The sequence below is a fragment of the Pelmatolapia mariae genome, linkage group LG14 (genome assembly GCF_036321145.2).
Source record: "Pelmatolapia mariae isolate MD_Pm_ZW linkage group LG14, Pm_UMD_F_2, whole genome shotgun sequence".
Taxonomy (NCBI): domain Eukaryota; kingdom Metazoa; phylum Chordata; class Actinopteri; order Cichliformes; family Cichlidae; genus Pelmatolapia; species Pelmatolapia mariae.
This window is the reverse complement of record NC_086239.1, coordinates 26,186,114-26,205,202: the sequence shown is the minus strand read 5'-3', so window position 1 is coordinate 26,205,202 and position 19,089 is coordinate 26,186,114. Positions and strand designations below refer to the sequence as shown.

Genomic DNA, 19,089 nt, shown 5'->3' with positions numbered 1-19,089 from the left:
CCGTACTATTGTAGTAGTTGGGGGAGTCTCCTAGTGGGTGTGTGAGTATAGTGTGGTAGCCATTACATGCTGCTTGTGTATCTGTTCCGAGAGACCTAACCATTGTAACGGGCTGGCACGGGCGCCTACCCATCCCTGCAAATGTATGTAGAGCCATGGAGACCTGGCTTGTATGGTCTTATGTTGCTGACATCAAATAAAGGTCTGTTGTTCGATTTAACTGACTGGCCTCGAGTTATCCGGCTAATCTCCGCACCACATCCCCGCTGGACCTGCTAGCCGCTTCTTCCTCAGCAGACTGCTGTTACAAACTGGCGCCTGAACAGGGAATGTTACAGGTTCGTGTTCAAAAAAGCCATATTAAAAGCTTCAACTCTAAAATTGAGCTGAAACAGAAAATAAAACAGTTATTCCTACCCAGTGCATGGGTAGGAAGCTGACTGCAAAAGACAAGAGGAGACTGGAAAAGTTAGTGGATGGGGAAGAGTGTCCTGAGGGCAAAGCAGAATTGAGTGACAGTCCAAAGGATGGCCAAGTTTAGGGGCACAGCCTGTAGGCAGAACTGGGCTAAGAAACCTCTCTGGAAGTCGAGCAGTTGTTCAGTAGTGGAAATGAAAGCCCATCTGAAGCCAAACCAGATGCACTCAGTCAGCCAAGGTGGTGATTTAGGCGAAGACTGACAACAACAAGGCAGGGCACATGGTTACAGATTAAGTGGCCCAGAGGACTAGCAATCAGAGTGAACCCTTCTGGTGTCTCATTTTTAAGTAGAGGAGGCAAGACTCTCTCCAAGTTGCCAGTGGAGAGAGCAGTGTTTCTCGAATCAAGGCAGTAGAAAGGTCGAGGAAAAGGCATCAATATGATGTCAGGCGGCTCACATTCTGGAGCTGGAAAGGATGTGGGGATGTGAAACTGCAGCACCAAACCACTTATTGTGGACTGCTGTATTTCAATATATACTCGGACCAGCTCAGGCACAGAAACCAAAGCTGTGAGGACAAGCTTAGACAAAGAAAGCCTAGTTTAAGCAGGAGTCAGAACATACACAAGAAATTGTTTTGATGGCAGCAGGGAAACTCAGAAATGCCACCGGGGTAAGCTAATCATCACAGAGTAAAACAGTTGCCTATGAAGTGTCCTCCCGTAGTTTTACTATCGTTCGTTTTGATGTGTCGTATATATATATATATATATATATATATATATATATATATATATATATATATATATATATATGTACATGTATATATATATATATATATCAGAGAAGCGCTCGAGAGGATGTGGAGGGTGAAGGTAACAGTGGTCCCCGTGGTAATCGGAGCACTAGGTGCAGTGACTCCCAAGCTAGGCGAGTGGCTCCAGCAGATCCCGGGAACAACATCGGAGATCTCTGTCCAAAAGAGCACAGTCCTGGGAACAGCTAAGATACTGCGCAGGACCCTCAAGCTCCCAGGCCTCTGGTAGAGGACCCGAGCTTGAAGGATAAACTGCCCGCAGGGGCGAGCTGGGTGTTTGATATATATATATATATATATATATATATATATATATATATATATATATATATGTATACACACATTTGAGCACCATCCAGCCAACCATCCAATTTTTGTCAGAAGCGAAGATTGGGTGCAACAGTTTCAGCATAGAAAATAAGACCCTCCCTTTTCCACCTTCTCTAGCTCATCTGTGGGGATACTGACGCCTGGTACTGATATTGATTACCATCCCCACATTCAAGCATGGCTGTGTGTGTGTGTGTGTGTGTGTGTGTGTTTTGGGACTGTTTTTCTGATAATTAGGATGTGGTCCGTGGGCACATCTGTTGACATGAAGTGTCTTAGCCACTCTCCAGACCTAAGTTCTAGAGAAAATGTGGAGAAAGTTGAAACCTCTGAAGCTAAAGGATTTAGAGAATTCCTATAAAGATGAGTGGGACAAATTTCCTCAAATTTCCATGTGTTTTCTGGACTTTTGGTTGATAGTCTGTTTCTCTCTTTTAAAATCAAACTAACAAAAAATATGAAAATATTCATTACTTTGGGACTGAGGAAACTTAATTTTAGCAGTGAATCCAGTAATCATTTTCCCCAAAGTATATAATCTCTGTATTGTGTCTGGGGTCTGTCCTGCGGCCTCACGCTGATAGGACATGCCTGGAACACCTCACCAAGGAGGCCTCCCATTCTGATTCCCAAACCAGCCACAGTGGCCCCTTTCAATATGGAGGAGAAGCAGCTCTACCCTGAGTCCCTCCTGAATGACTGGGCTCCTCACAGAATCTCTAAAGGAGAGCCCAGGACACCCTGTAGTTGGGAAGGACACAAAACATTTAGTATTGCCAGTGAAACTATATATTTATACTGTTTATTTGCTCTCTTTTTAGCTTTTCAGCTGCCACATCTTCTGCTTGCCACACACACACTGCCCAGTTCCCTGTCCTGGCATCAGTGAAATAAGAAGAGCATGATTAGCATCTTGGGTTCAGCTTCCCTGTCAGTCTGCTCGGCACTGCCCCTTAACCCCAGACCGCAAACATGCCAAACACTCATTTCCACCACTTGTATCTGCAGTCTCATTCTTTTGGTTAATACCCAGATCATCATGAACATAGGTGAGGGTAACAGCATAGATTGGAGATGGAAGAATTGACAATTTTGTTATGTCTGCCTGGTGCCCTTCCAAGCTGACAGCACCTGGGTTATAAACAGTGAATCAGGGATAGCTGGTGAAGGACCTGAATTATCTGTCTCTTTGTTAGTTGAACCACCGAATAACCACGCTTATTCTGAACTCACCAGTGTTTCCTTTGTTCATTTAGATATTTATCATGTTAATTTGAAACAGAATTATTTTGAATTACATCACTGTCAAGTTGACAATTGTAGTTTGAACACCACAGATGTTTTGGTGCATGTAGGCCCTGAACCAGTCTCTGACGGATAGGGCTTAATCGAGCCTGCATGTTTAGTATCTGAGTACACCATGACTTGTCCTACGGATTCAGTAGGTGTTATTGGTCCAAATCCATTTGTTAACAGATCTGTCAAGGACAGTGATGTTATGAATGTTTTCTGTGTGTCTGAGACTGTTTCTACTGAGACTGAAACCACTCATAGAATTAACAGTGGTCCAACCCAACCCAAATTTCCAACCCACAATCGTCAGTCTAATAAATGACGATAGGCAATATATTCACGCAGGTGACTTTTTGATGGGCGGAGCAATGTAATCCTGCATGGACTGACTTGCGCATTTAGAATTTATATACGTTTTGTGTGGAGGGAATATTTTACCTTCTTTTCTTGTTTGTTTCAGTATTAATACAGCTACGTTTTGGATTATTAATTCATTTATTTATTTATTTGAGATAAATAAATAATAACACAAAAGACTTAACTTTCCATCTGAGATTTTTGTTTAATGTTCACTGGAAGAGACATTTTGATTTTTAACTTACTTTTTCTTTAATTTTGTACTTGTTGTTTGGTCAAGAGTGTAAGACAGATAAACACTGGAACGGCCTGTAAACACGGTTATAGTGGAACAAAGAAGCCAGTTTCTCTTTGTTTCCCTCCATACCATTGTGTTGTTTTTTTTTTAAAATTTAAATACGTTTTTGTTTTTTTCTGAACATAGGCTACTGTCTTTCTTTGTTTCTGTTATGAGTTTGAGTAAATGAATCACTGCATTTGCACTCTGAGGAGGGTGCATTTGTTCGCAGCTGGAAGAGGGTGCCGTTAAAACAGCGCTATAATTTTTTTCCGTAACTGCTTCTCTTAGCTTCAACCAACGTTATTAGCAAATTTATTCATGGGCAGTGTTGGGCAAGTTATTTGAAAAAGTAATTAATTATAGTTACTAGTTACTTCTTCAAAAAAGTAACTGAGTTAGTAACTGAGTTACAATATTCTAGAAGTAATTAATTACTTGAAAAGTAACTACTGCGTTACCTTAAAAAAAATGTTTAACCCTCTGGGGTCCAGGGTATAATTGGCCATTTTTCACTACTTTTGATTTTACCTCTACATTTCACCTTTAAAAACTATTTACTTTGCCTTATTTGTTATCATTCTTTTCAGCACAACCTCACATTTCTGAATTTACAGTTATGTTGTCATTTTGACATACTGTATTAACACAATTGATCTAAAATCAGACAAAAAACATAAAATCCAAGTAGAAAGTTATATTTCTTACTGTAACAACCATAAACATGCTTATTGAATCATATTTCATAACTTTTAATGCAAATATAAATTGTCAATTTTAAAATCCTATGCACAAGTTTTGCAAACAAAGTTGTTTGCAGCCATTTACCTTTTACCCCTTTTTTAAAATAACCATTTCAAACTATTTATATAGCAATCAGGTGTTCTGCATTCAGTAAGATGCCACACAAATTATTTGTGCCACTCCAAAAAACTAATTTCTGTCCACTATAAAGGAGAATCACAAGCCTGATACCTGCATGTCTAACAGCAGCAGGTGTATCACTCATCCTGTTTTCATTCAGTAGTCGCCTCATTGTTCTGGCACACAACACAAAACTATCCACAACACTACACGCTAACTACAGAAGACAACACATTAACTACACACTCCAAACATGCTAAACGTCACAAATGTCTCACATCTCAAAACTCGCTCTCTCTCTTTTTCTGCTGTCTTTCTTTCTCTCTCTCTCTCTCTTGCCATCACTCCTAAAACTTCCCCCTCTTCCTAAACAACCAAATGTCATGTTGCCATATCATTTTTTGATTGGTTGACAAGGTACATTTTTCCACCAAAACGAACAGGCTGTGTTTTGTTTTGTTTTTTTATTTTTTGGTCATAAGCAGAGAGTGCTTGTTAGCGCTGTCCTTAGACAGTAAACGTGGCGAAACTATTCAGGAAAAACACTGCATATATATTGTTTATCATGACTCTGGTTTTATCTGGCCTATCAACACAATTTAAAAACTGGTATATATCACCTTGTTGCTTTGTCATCTTAAAGTGGTCGTGTTACCCACGACTACTATATTCTTCCTCAGCCAAACAGCAGCACTCATGCGATTGTTTTGCCCCTAGCTCCAGGTGTTGTGCCAAAAAGTGATTGTCTACCAGAGGGTGATTGCTGCCCACGGGAGCGTGTGCAGCTGCTTAAAGCTGTAGCGCCCAGATTACTTACAGCTACTTCAGTCCAACAGATTTAAGGTGCGGTAAGCTGAACACAGCTTCAGCCGTTTGTTTGTTGAAAAATAGTACATGCGACCGCACCGCATTTTCTTGTTAGTAACGGTAACAGCATCGTAACAATAGGAATAGTAGTTAGTTAGATTACTCGTTACTGAAAAAATTAACACTGTTAGTAACGCCGTTACTTGTAACGCCAATATTCCCGTCACTGCTCATGGGCAAATAAATAAGTTGCTCTTGTAAAAATGATGGGTGAAAGGCTCAGCCAATTGTCAATAGTCGATGTATTTGTCCAATTGCCCAACCTTATTGTCTTCATAAAGAAGTGGTTTGAAAAATTCCTCAACCACTTGTCATTGTCAGCTAACAATAAATAGGTATTTTTAATGTAGTAGATATTTAGTAATCTATATTAGTAATAATAATTAGTGCTGCCAATAGATTAAAAAAATTTAACTAATTAGTCTCACAATTTTCTGTAATTAGTCGCGATTAATCGGAATTACTTGATCAATAGCCTGGTTGCAATTACATTTTTTCAACTTTACATTTAAATTTGTAACTGACATTTATGGAATTTAATGAAGTAAATGCAGAGTAAACACAAAGAATGTATGCTTAAATTCAAAGAGTATTTGAATAGTTTTCTTCAATCTTTTAATTCTCTCTCCTGTATTTCTCTCCTGTGAAATACAATTTTTTTAAAAAAAAACATATATACTAATAGGTAAGTATAAACTAATATTTAATATATATTAGTGCTCTCAAACAATTAAAATGTTTATCTTAATTTTGATTAATCACAATTAAATATCATTCTTTTTTTTCTATATTAATAGCATTTCATTTTGCATGACCAAACAGACTCGATAAAAAAGGTAAAATATACGCACTTAACATGTTTACTGAACATCTTGAACATTCATGTTAACAAAAAACTCTGTAAACATTTATTTTTAAGCTGGAAGTGCTTTGGTGAAAACAAAATTCCTTCTTGCACAATGTGCATAATATGTCGTAATATTGCATAATATTTGTTTTTTATGTCGGTCGACTGTTCTGTCTTTTTATTTTTTTTAATACTCAAATTTCCCTTTGAGAGGGCCAATGTGCATTTATTATCTTCCATATTGAGTTGATTGGTTCAGCTCCCCGTCACTACCAGATAAACTGCCCATTTGCGCATATGTAAAGGTAACTCTACTTGGACAAACTGCCCGAAATGCGTTGACAGAAACATTTCAGGGATTTTGAGTCATTCTGCACCCCGGATGCGTTAATTGCGTTAAAAATTTTAATCGCGTTGAAGGTGACGGTAGATTAATTTGCGTTAACGCATTCATTTTGACAGCACTAATAATAATTACTCATTCTTCAGCCAGGAAGGAGTGCAGCAAGGTGAAGATGTCCATGTAGACTCGAGACAGACAGCAAAATGGTAAGTTTTAATTTGATCTAGTTTATTTTGTTAAATTGGTGAAGAGTAGAGGAAGATGTTTTTGTTTGTGTATGTATTGGGTGTGTGGAGTGTCTCTCCACTCCTACACAATAATTTAAATATGCCAATATAGAATTACATGAATGTATTAGAAGTGATATATTATTTAAATGATTCAACAAATACTTCTTGATCATTTTGATTGTACGGATTTTATTTGAAGTTTCCAGCTGATTTTGTAGTCTACAAAAAATCTGGTATGCTCTCTATCGCTACTTATGTTATTTATCATCACATTTACATCCATGTAAGTCCAAGAATTTCAAATTGTCGTAATTTTTTTTAAAATACAGTGATAATTAGTTTTATTAAACAATCATTCTACCATATTTTTCGCACTATAAGGCACACTTAAAATCCTTTAATTTTCTAAAAAATCAACAGTACGCCTTATAATCCGGTGCGCCTTATGTATGAATTCTGGTTGTGCTTACTGACTTCGAACCAATTTTATGTGGTACAAGGCGCTCAAAAATCTGTCAAAAATGTTTAGTATGGCTTTGGTAAGCTACGAAGCCGCAAAATTCGATGGATTGCAGGACCATTACGGCTACCGTAGTCAGGACCCTCGTGAAGGAATCTGGGTCCAAAACTCAGTCCTTGCTCTTTCACAGATTTTTTTTGTGCAATTTTGCATGCTTTTTTTTTTTTTTTTGACAGCGCATTGTGTTCTGCGTCCTGATCGGCTGTAGACCATTGTCAATCAATCTCGTGCCGTGGTCCTGTACAATACAGAATGCGTTGTTAAATTTACATAAATCTTCGATCCAGCAGTGTGACTCTGAAGTGCTTTATTGTATGTTTGTAAGTTTTCTCCCCAACAAACACAACAATGTCGATGAAACGTTTTGCACGATCAAAAGCAACCACTGGTGCCTTTGGTTTCATTCTATAATACTGGACTTATTTTTCTACGAAGGTTTGAACTTTGAGAGTGTTTAAACAAGAGAGAAAAGTGTGAAAATGTTCATGCCTGTCTGAGAAAATTATATAAAGTGCGTAGTGAGGGGTTTTACAGGTTTAAAACATCTACAATAATTTAAAAAATTAAGTTGGCTACTTCGCAGATTTCACCTATCGCGGGTTATTTTTAGAACGTAACTACCGCAATAAACAAGGGAACACTGTAAATTCTTTCATCTTTGATCAGCGTTGCTGCTTTACCGGGTTTAACAATTAAGTTTAACATCTAGGCATCCATGAAAACAGAATTTATTAAATTTAACAGAGTTAGAAGTTAGCAGGAAGTTAGCTCGCTAGTTTCCACCTAAACATGATATACCATGTTCTGACTGAGAGATTTCTGAAAAAATTAAAACATACAGCTCTGCTATCACTTCCAACATAAATGGAGACAGAAAACTAAACAGCAGTGACTTTGTATGTTTACTGAAGTTGGACTAGCTGGTATATAATGATGTGCTACGTGATCGCTAGCGACACAGCTATGTTAGCATAACATAAACACAGTGAAGCTGGAGGATGAATGCTAACTTTTTCCACTCGATAAAAGTTAACGTGAGGGTTCCTGATGGTTAGCGACAAATGCAATCGCTGTATATTTTCCCCATGACATAAAATGTATCATCCACAAATAAAATACACTGTAATATATCTAAAGTTCTACATCATTTCATTCAAGATGAAGTTTCGGACCCAATATTGACCCCTTTGGGACTCCACAACCAATGCTCAAATATTTTGATTAACGTTATCTTCACAAGTTATTGCTTATTGTTCAAATCACTCTTCACCTTTGTAATTGCATACATTTCCAATTTATCAAATATTACCTGGTCAATTGTGTCAAAAGCTTTCCTCAAGTTGATAAAAATTCTGACTGTGTACTTCGATAAATACAATTTTTTTTTGTCACAGATGTGGATATGAATTAAAATTTGCCTCTATCCTAGCCAGAGATTTTTGAGTTATCATCTCCTGCTCCTTTGGTATGCTATGTGTGCTGGTCTCTAGCAAAATAATAAAATGCAACTAGCTGAAAGAAATGTCAACTGTATTCAAGATGATACCAATAGTATGACTTCCGCAAACTGGAGCCCGTGCTTATGTAGTCTCCGAGGATGAGATGGAGGAGATTAAGAAATCTCTAAATTACATGTCAGGAGAGCTTTCTCCTATCTCCAAACAACAGAAATTGCTTTTGGATATGATGGGACAGATTAAAGAAACTCTCAATTTCTTTAGTGACAAGGGAATTACCATTAATAGTAAAGATATTGAAGCTTGCCATCCTCTACCTCGAAAAAATAATAGTGGAAAACCATCTATAATAATTCGCTTTGTGAACAGAAAATCAAAAAAGGAGGAGACACATGATGGCGTGACCACAGTGCACACGTCTGCTGTTGCTCACAGTGGTCCAAGGGATCGCTCAGGGAGCTTGTGCGTTCGCTCAGACACATGAAACATTAGAGGGAACATTGTACAGGAGAGGGACAGGTGCTGTCCCTGTACAGGTGCTGTCCCTCTCCTCCTCTTCAGTTCGCCTCAACATACGCTCGTCATATTCTGTGATATGATTTACTCTGAGGTAGGGACAAGGTTAGCGGTGTTGCCACAACACCTCACTTTTTTGCCACATGTATCGCAAACCACGTCTCAGCTGTTTGTGGAGGTAAAATACGTCTGCACGTGACTCCAATTACGCTCAGCCATTGTTGTGAGTGCGCACGCCAAGTCACTGCAACACATTTATACAGCCGTATTTCGCACATGACTTTGAAAGGCGGAAGAGGAAGTAGTTCCTTCGAATGGAGACAATCCGAATGTTATAGTTTCTTTCCACTGTGTTCCTGTTAATGATAAACTACAAATTTACCCTAAATTACTAAAATATCGATATTTTAATGTGAGAATCGATTCTAGAACATAAATGACTGGTATCGAAGGAATCGATGTTTCAGGATCGATCCGCACATCACTAGTAGTTACATCCTTTAACTCCAAGAAATCAACTGACTGTGATGGCATTGATATGCACTTAATTAAAGATATTTTTGGATGTATTGTGAAAGCTTTTACCTACATTTGTAATCTGTCATTACAAAGTGGTTTATTTCCTGATAAGATGAAAATTGCAAAGGTAGTTCCAATATATAAAGCTGGAGATAAACATCTTCTCACAAACTATCGGCCCATCTCTCTACTACCGCAGTTCTCTAAGATACTGGAAAAAATATTTTACAATAGATTATATGACTTTATCATAAAAAACAATGTACTTTATGAACAGCAGTATGGATTTAGACCCAAAAGGACCACAACGCATGCTTTAATGGAGTTTTTAGATACAGTAACAACTGCTATTGAAAACAAAAAATATGCTGTCGGAGTTTAGATTTAAAGAGTTTAGATTTAAAGAAAGCATTCGATACAGTTGATCACAACCTTTTACTTAACAAACTGTGTACATATGGGGTCAGAGAGGTGGCATTATCATGGGTTAACAGTTATCTTAAAAACCGTAAACAATTTACCCAAATAAATGCCATGAAGTCAGAACTGAAACCTGTTATGTGTGGGGTTCCCCAAGGATCTTTTTTTGGGGCGGCTGCTTTTCATATTGTATATTAATGAGATATGTGCTATTTCAAAGTCTTTGAAAATAATATTATTTGCGGATGATACAAACTTACTGTGCTGTGGAAGTAACTTGGAACAACTTCTGAATGAGCTAGAAAATGAATTAAATAATCTGAAGACCTGGTTTGACCATAATAAATTAACATTGAACCTGAGCAAAACAAAATTCATAATATTTGGGAATCGCACATATTCTACTAACAGCAAACTGACAATAAATAACACCGAATTAGACAGAGTATCTGAAATAAAATTCCTTGGTGTGATAATACACCACAAACTATCCTGGATTCCCCACATTACTCATATCAAAGGCTAAATATCGAAGTCTCTGGCAATTCTCTATAAGGTTAAGGATCTCATAAATCAAACATCATTATATACTCTCTATTGTTCTATTATATTGCCGTACATGACATACTGTGTGGAAGTGTGGGGAAACACGTATAAGACACACACTCATCCAATATACATTCTGCAAAAAAGAGCAATAAGGATAATAAATAAAGCTACTTCAAGAGAACCATCAAATCCACTTTTTATCAAATTAAATATTCTCAAATTTAAAGATTTGGTTGACCTCAGAACTGCGCAAACAATGTACAAAGCAGCAAATAAATCTTTGCCCCACAACATTCAGAACTTGTTCCAAATAAGACCAAATACTCATGACCTGAGAGGAATCCTTATGTTCAGCAAGCCAGTAGTAAGGACAAATGTAAAATATCAGAGCATTACAGTCAGAGGAACACCTGTACAGATGAAATCAAGACAAGTACATCAATACAAAAATTCACACGATTGTTCAAAAATAATAAATTGCATGAATATATGAAATCTTCCTCTCAGTGACTGAGTTGTCTCATTGTGTCCTCATTTTTTATAGATCAAGGCCTGAGTAACCCAACCTTAAGTGTTCATTAAGGTGTTTGACACACAGATATAAAATAAACTCAGAGATTAAGCGGGTGTTATAGACAGGGTGATTAGTTTATGTAAAAATGTAGTTTGTTGTTGTTCTGGTTTACGTGCTGAAAATGGTTTTATTTGTGTATGTTCATTGTGTTAGACTTGTACATAGTTAACCATATATGATCAAATAATGTTGAATCCTGGATATGGATTTGTAAGCAATGAAATTTGAAATAAGGGGGTAGGAAAAAAAAAGTGTAAACTTCATCCTACTCCTTTTCGAGCACACGCATTCTGTAGACATAGATATATACATGAAAACTTGATGATTTTTTTTTCTTTCTGTTGTTATTTCAATTATATTTACATGTTTGAAATAAATTCTATCTATCTATCTATTTTAACTGGATTAATTCGATTTCATGAATGTTCAGAATGCAGAGATTTGTTGGAAGATGTAATTGAACACTAATCAATGTACATTTATGGGAACAATATTGTTTTTTTCCCTATTAAATAAAGTAAAAAATTAGTGCCTTTAAACTGAGGTTAAATTTCAATACTAGACATCATGGAGTCAATACTACTTACATGCAAAGTTGTAAGTTCCAGTATGATTACTTTGTACTTCAACTACATGTTGAAAAAAAAAAGAAAGCAGAATGAATCAACATAATTGTACATTTGCAGTCATGTGACATCAGCACCGAGTTTTAAAAGGAATATTAACTTATTTATGTGTATCATTTTATTTATCTATTTTTCTGTCTATATGAAAAACACATAATTACTTCTTCTTTCTATTGAAATAGACTTTTTTATCACTCAATGCCACGACCCATTATAGCTTTCTTTGTGTTCATCTCTGGTCTCAACAGGATTATGTAACATTTGGGTCCAAACAGTGTGATCAAGAGTCCAAAACTTGAAGCCAAGATGGCAAATACCTCCACTGCATCTGCAAGTTTTCCTGGTGAGCTGATATAAGCAGGAACAAAGGCCACCCACACAGCACAGAAGATCAGCATGCTGAATGTGATGAGCTTGGCCTCATTAAAACTGTCAGGGAGATTCCTCACCAGGAATGCAATTAGAAAACTGAGGAAGGCTAGCATGCCAATATAGCCCAATAACACTGCAAAACCAACAGTGGACCCCACTGCACACTCATAAATGATCTTATCATTGTAGTATTGGGTGTTCTTATGTGGAGTTGGAGAGGAAGTGACAAGCCAGGTAGTACAGATGGCTGCCTGAATAGATGTAAGAAACAGAACTGTTCCTCTCTGCTGCATAGCTCCAAACCACTTCAGACTGGTTCCCCCTCCTGGCTTGGAGGCTTTGAACACAGCCAGAACAACCATGGTTTTTACCAGGATGCATGAGACACACAGCACAAAGCTGATCCCAAATGCCGCATGCCTGAGTTGGCATGTCCACAGCCTGGGTCGTCCGATGAACAGCAGTGAACACAGGAAACACAACTTGAGTGACAGCAATAGCTGGAAACTAAGTTCTGAATTGTTGGCACGTACTATGGGTGTCCTGCGATGGTAGATAAAGATCCCTAGAACAACTGCACATACAAATGTGCCCAGTAATGAGGTTGCTGTCAAACAAATACCTAGAGGCTCATGGTAGGAGAGAAACTCTGTCTTCTTTGGAACACAGTGGTCACGCTCGGGATTTGACCAAAAATCATCTGGACAACTGGTGCACTCCAAGGAGTCTGATACAAAAGGAACATTGGTGAAATGCATATTTTTCTTCATAGTAATGAAATTAAATATGTCATGCAAAAAGAATAATACATACTGCTCGTGTTCGTGATTTTTCCTTCAGAGCAAGGGATGCAGTCAAAGCAGCATTTGGGTTCCCCCTTCCTTCTCACCATGTGGGTACCAGGGGGACAGCTCTCACTGCATACTGATCGAGGTGGCTACATGAAAAAATTACATGTTACATCTTACAATGTTATTTTACTTTTGTCACATGTATAGTATAAGTCTACAAAAACTATATATAACCTTTTTGGATTCAAAATTCCAGAATATTTTGTCTTCATCAAGTATGAGTTCTTCACCTTTGAAAGCTGACCTCTTAACCTCACCCACATTCTGAACTTTAGTGCTTCCATCAGGGAGCCACGACCAGTTCATGACATCGTAAATTGGTAATGCATCGCCATTCTCATCAAATGACACTTGATCACCAAATGAAGTGGTGAAGTTCACCCTTTCCAAGTGATAAACGAGCTGTTACAAAGGAATGTATATGAAACTCATTAGTTTTGTGTGGAACTGCTACTTAATAATCAAATAAGATCTATTATACTTGTATATATGAACTCATTACATTCTGACTCAAAATCAAACAAGTCACTTCACTAAAAATTTTGTATATTTATATATGTTATTGGTTGCATTGATCTAAAGACATTAAACATTACTTCCGGTCCTGAGTACAGAAAATTCATTTAGCTATTTTCAGCAGAGTTTTTCTCATGGCATTGTACTGAATCCTGCAGTGTAAAATTCTGTTCTGAAAGTAATTATAGAGTAAAAGAATTACGTCATCGGTAGAGTGTAAACTGACATCACACCTGCCATGGTTCCAGTGTGTGTAATGTGGCACAGCTGTCCCCACTGAAAGACCCTCTTCCTGGCTTGCACTGCAGCATATCATCAAGGGAATACGCCACAGCATAAACAGCTTTGTACACATTGTACTCAGGCCGGAGGTTGGAAATTTCCAAGAATTCAGTGTCTGAATTTTCTATATCTTCTTTTCCAGTGCATATTGCTCCTCCTCCTTCCACCCAACCTGTTGGAGGTGGTGCAAATCTGCACTGAAATGTAAATTCCCAAAACTGAGTAACCTGAAATATATTTAAAACAGTTTGTCACAAATAATGAAAATATATTATGAAAATATATAATTCTTACAAGTACACACAGTAAAGGGTTCCCTCACCATACTTCTTCCGTAGCTAGTGCTGTCGTGTAGATTGGGACGTACTTGTAACAGGAATTCCCTGAGCCCTGGTATTTCTCCTCGACGAATAGCAATGCCCAGTGTACCACCCAGGTATGGCATAAGTTGAGGTATTTGTAGCACAGCAGCTGCTGTCCAGGCTTCACTGGCCATCCACTGCAACCCTGTTAAATTGTGTGCCACTACCTGTGATTTGTATTACAACAAATCACAAATTATAAAGTGAAATTGTAAGTTGCAGATATATTAGTGGCATTACAATGACAGTAAAGTAACTGCTTATCTCCTAGACTAGCTTTAGAGGATTATTTGTCTGTACTTCATCAAAGATATTATACATGATTTTTGTAACTTGTAAAAACAAAATTGTTTTAAAATCCAAACCTCTTCCATAAGATTGATCATATGACTCTCATGCGCAAAGACAATGACCACATGAGCTGTGGATTTTTTAATCACATCCACTATCCTCCTTATTTCATCTGTGTCTTTGTCCCAGGGCAAAACTTCAACATATGCCAGGCAACCTTCACCTGACAGACTCAGCTCAGACTGAAAGGATATGGCTGCGTGAAGTCCATAATCATCATCACTGATAAGCAGACCTGCCCAAGTCCAGCCAAAATGTTTTAGGATCTGAATAATAGCACGTACCTAAGTGAATATAGATTAAATTAATTTACTCATTTCAGTATTTGGTCAGCACCATTGACAGCAATTTAGCTATATTCTCTATACAAGAGCAAAACAGAATATAGCTGTATATACACAAAATATGATTTTAATATGTTTATGTCATTATGTATTATGTTGTTAAATGGAAATTTTCTTCTTGAAAATCCCTTTAGTCTTTCTATTTTAATTTTTCTGATATATTTTCACCTGGAAAGCATCACTTGGGATTGTCCTAAAGAAGGATGGATACTTTTGACGGTCACTCAGGCAGGAACATGTGGCAAAATAACTCACCTGTGAAAGATACAGACTGAATATTTTAGAACTACTAAAAGCCTTTGTTTTCTTTAGCTTTGTCAGTTGTTATTGCAGTGTGTTTTTACAAGTGACATTAAATTTGCAATAAAATCTAAATAATAGAAGAACTATTACATAGGTGAGAAGAAAACTTACCATTGGCACTCTGTACAAACCTAAGACAGTGGAGATAGCAATAGAACGTGTAGAGGAAGAATCACCAACAATCCCTATGACTGGAGGATTTCCAGCACATTTATTATTTAATATAATTTTCTCCTCTTGACCACTGGCTAATGACAGTGCTGCACGGAATCCTATTCCAAGTTCAAGGCAGTTATCATACAGAGTGTATCCCAGAGTCACATTAGGTAGCAGGTTGGAGTTTCTGTTGATTTCATCAATAGCAAAGGCCATGGTTTGTGCCTGCCTAAATCCCAAGACATCAAAACTAAGAAACAAGAAAGATTACTATTAAAAATATAGCAAACTACTTTATACTTGGAAAACATATTGCAAAAATATAGATTCTATAAATACTGACTAAATAACTTAATAGAAGTAATTACAGTAATATTTAATGAAAAAAATAAAGAAAGAATATGAACTACTCAAGATATGTGCATCTTTTAACATTATTATTTTTTATGTGTAATTTAGAGATATAAATTACATTACTCATATTTCCCTTGCATTGATTTCACTGTTTGTTTGTTTTTTGTTCTTTTTTTTTGTTGTTCCCCAGATATACATCCCAGACTTACCCATGGCAAATAGGCTGCTGTGGCTGTGAGGTAAAAGACAGGTCCTGAATACTTGAAAAAAAGTGGACTTGAAACAGTCCTCCCAAAATCACATCTCCAGTCTTGTGCATCCCATTCAAATGAAACTTTCCAAGTAACTGACAGGAGGAGGGAAACAGAGAAGAATATGAAGCAGAAGAAAAGGAATACACCAAAATAAGTAAGAAAAAATTAGTTAGCAAATATGACCACATGACAGCTTCCTGATTCCTGAGCCTAGTGATTAGGTTTTATTGCTTTGCTATTCCTTTTTATTTGCATGCAGTGTTGGTAATTCTTTTACACCACCCATTAGGGAAATTGAAGGAGTAGGGGCAGGGCCTAAAATACATTTCAGTTGAGATTGCTTATCTTATCTTATCTTATTATCTTTTGTATGGCAGACTTAGGCAATACTGTAAAAAAATTAGGTCTCAAAAGAACTGAGTTTACTTTTTGTATGTTGTTACTATCAAGTTTTACATTTATCATCTGCTATAAAGGCACAATGAATATTCTTGTAGTTCCACCACCATGCGAGATGTACATTGAGAAAGCATATATAATTCATGTACAACAAGTTTCATTGTGAAAGTCTCATCGAGGTCTTATTAATTCAGTTATATTCAATTCAGTTCAATTTAATTCAGTTTTATTTATGTAGCACCAACTCATAACAGTGATCTCAAGGTGCTTTATATTGTAAGGTAAAGACCTTATAATAATACAAAGGAAACAATAAAAACTCCAACAATCATATGACCCCATATAACCAAGTGCTTTGGTGACATTGGGAAGGAAAAACTACCTTTTAACATGAAAAAGCCTCCAGCAGAACCAGGCTCGGGGAAGAGCAGCCATCTGTTATGACTGGTTGGGGCTGGGAGAGGAAGATTGGACAAAGACACACTGTGGAAGAGAGCTAGGGAGTTAATAACAACTAATAATTAAAAGCAGAGAGCTGTATAAACACATACCAAATAAAAAAGATGACTGAAGAAGAAGCACTCAGTGCATCTTGGGAATCCCCAAGCAGCCTACACTTATTGCAGCATAACCAACGGAGCATTCAGGGTCTTCTGGTCCACCTCTAACTATATGCTTTATCAAAAGCATAGGCTCATTTCATAGGCTCGGAGTACAGCTGAGCCTGTCTAGCCTTCAGATTTGAGACGTAACAAAGTACAAATACTTAGTTACTTTACTTAGTACAATTTTCAGGTATCTGTATGTGGCGGGGGTGTGGTCTGTGGCTCAGCTGAAAGGACGGGTCAGTGCAGTAAGCTCAAGGGGCGGTGCCAGGGAGGCTGGAGGGACAGGTGGAGATGATCGGATGAGGTTTTTCCTTCTTATAGTGAGGTGGGAGAACAGAATAGAGGTGTGCGCAGCCAGCTGAAAAGTTGGTTGTTGTGGGTGCTGAACCTAGGAAGTTATGTGTGCAAAATCAATAAAAACTGCTAAATCATATGCAAGAATGGTGTGTTGGGTCCCGGTACTTTACACTGTACTTTACTTGAGTAGTTTTTCTGACTGTTAGGTTTATATTGTTGGACTGTCATTTATGCTTAGAAATATATACTCATATATTCTTAGAGTTTTATAATCGATTGCATAATGATAGAGGTCTGATCCTTAGCAGTCTGCAAAGACTCTGTGTGCCTCCCAGAGCACTCTGGCATACACACATATCTTAAGGTTACATAGTGAGTGAAATAAAGTTAATTTTTCTTCTATTTATCATTCTATATCTTACTCTGAATAGAATGATAAATAGAAGAAAAATTAACTTTATTTCACTCACTATGTAACTGTATTACAATCATTCACTGCAAGGCTTTAAAGATACAATAAATAAATCAGAAAAATATATTTTCATTTTAACAGCCACCTTTATTGTTCAGAGGAAACAGTATGGTACAATATAAAAACTGGAATCACCATGACTGTATGACACCTGTAAATCAAATGCTTTACAACAGAAAAGCTCTTTGGCATAAATTACATGAGGTCCGTCTCTTTTACGCAGAACTTGAAAATCATTGAAATGCTCATTGAGACACACTGTTTGCAGTGCAAAAGTAATCAACAATAACCTCTCATCCTTCACAACAACATGGTAGAACTTGTGAAAAACTGGCATTTCACAATGGACTTTTATACAAACAACTAAATCTGCACGATAAATATTTCCATGGTGTTTTGCCCATCTAACATTTAACACCTTGGTGTTGATTGGTAGCTGAAGAGTCTCTGCCATCTCACAGCCCCAGTCCAATGCATTTCAAGAAAGCATGTTACTTGGTCCAGTGGTCAGTCTCTTGGGGTCAAATGTCTGCCAACTGAAAGCAATAGGACTTTGATGTTTTGTTGTCAACGTTTTAGTTACATTTTTGAAACGTTTCAATTATTTTTTTTTTAAAGAAGCTGTGTTTTGCTTCATTGCGTATGCACCAGCTATGCAAAAGTGGTCCTGTTTTAAGTATACATGTACGATAATGCATCATGAAATGATGCTTTGGTAGCAGCTTCTTGTGTGGAAACAAACTTTTGGATAACCTGTGGTGTTTGGCGATTAGGTGTTTCAAGAAAATAGTGATACCTTTTGATAACACTGCTGAAAATACAATATTCACTATTTGAAACAACAGCAGTAGCAAATACCAGTGCTGATCGTTTAGACAAACTAAGTCTCCAAAGATGAGTGGTAGATGCCGATGTAAACACCAGGACTGGATGGCATTTAACCCCAAGTCATTTGAGTCCTCTCCCAACTTCACTGTAGGTGGTTTTGTTCCATGTAGCCATAGTTAAAGCTCTTAATTCTAATGTCCACTTCCTATTGCATGTAACATAATCAGTTTCATTCCATATTGTGCGACTCCCTCCAAGATATCGTGCATAATATCAACAGAGAAATTTTCACATGTATTGAAGTACCTCAATGAGTTTAGAATGCAAGACTGTTTAACACCCATCACATAAGGCAATCTGGGATTTGCCTCCATGTTTTGGCAATGTTCAGTATGAAGTGCTTGAGTTCACATGATTATCTTGGGTGAATCCTCTGTAAACTCTGTCTGAAAGTCGTCTTTCTCAGCAAGACAAAAGCGGCAACAATATCTGGCACTAAATGACTCTAGAAAA

The 19,089-nt window shown here is 37.3% G+C and overlaps 1 protein-coding gene across 1 annotated transcript; it reads right to left on the bottom strand.

Moving 5' to 3' along the window:
• Nucleotides 1–12,018: 12,018 nt before the first annotated feature.
• On the bottom strand, nt 12,019–16,130 carry LOC134641274 (extracellular calcium-sensing receptor-like). Its single transcript, XM_063493617.1, has 9 exons — nt 15,928–16,130; nt 15,320–15,614; nt 15,074–15,160; nt 14,576–14,845; nt 14,171–14,377; nt 13,800–14,075; nt 13,225–13,452; nt 13,013–13,136; nt 12,019–12,926 (listed from the first exon to the last, which is right to left on the bottom strand). Exons 1-9 carry the CDS (start codon nt 16,035–16,037, stop codon nt 12,019–12,021), a joined length of 2,505 nt encoding a protein of 834 aa, XP_063349687.1. The 5' UTR covers nt 16,038–16,130.
• Between the last annotated feature and the right edge of the window lie 2,959 nt (nt 16,131–19,089).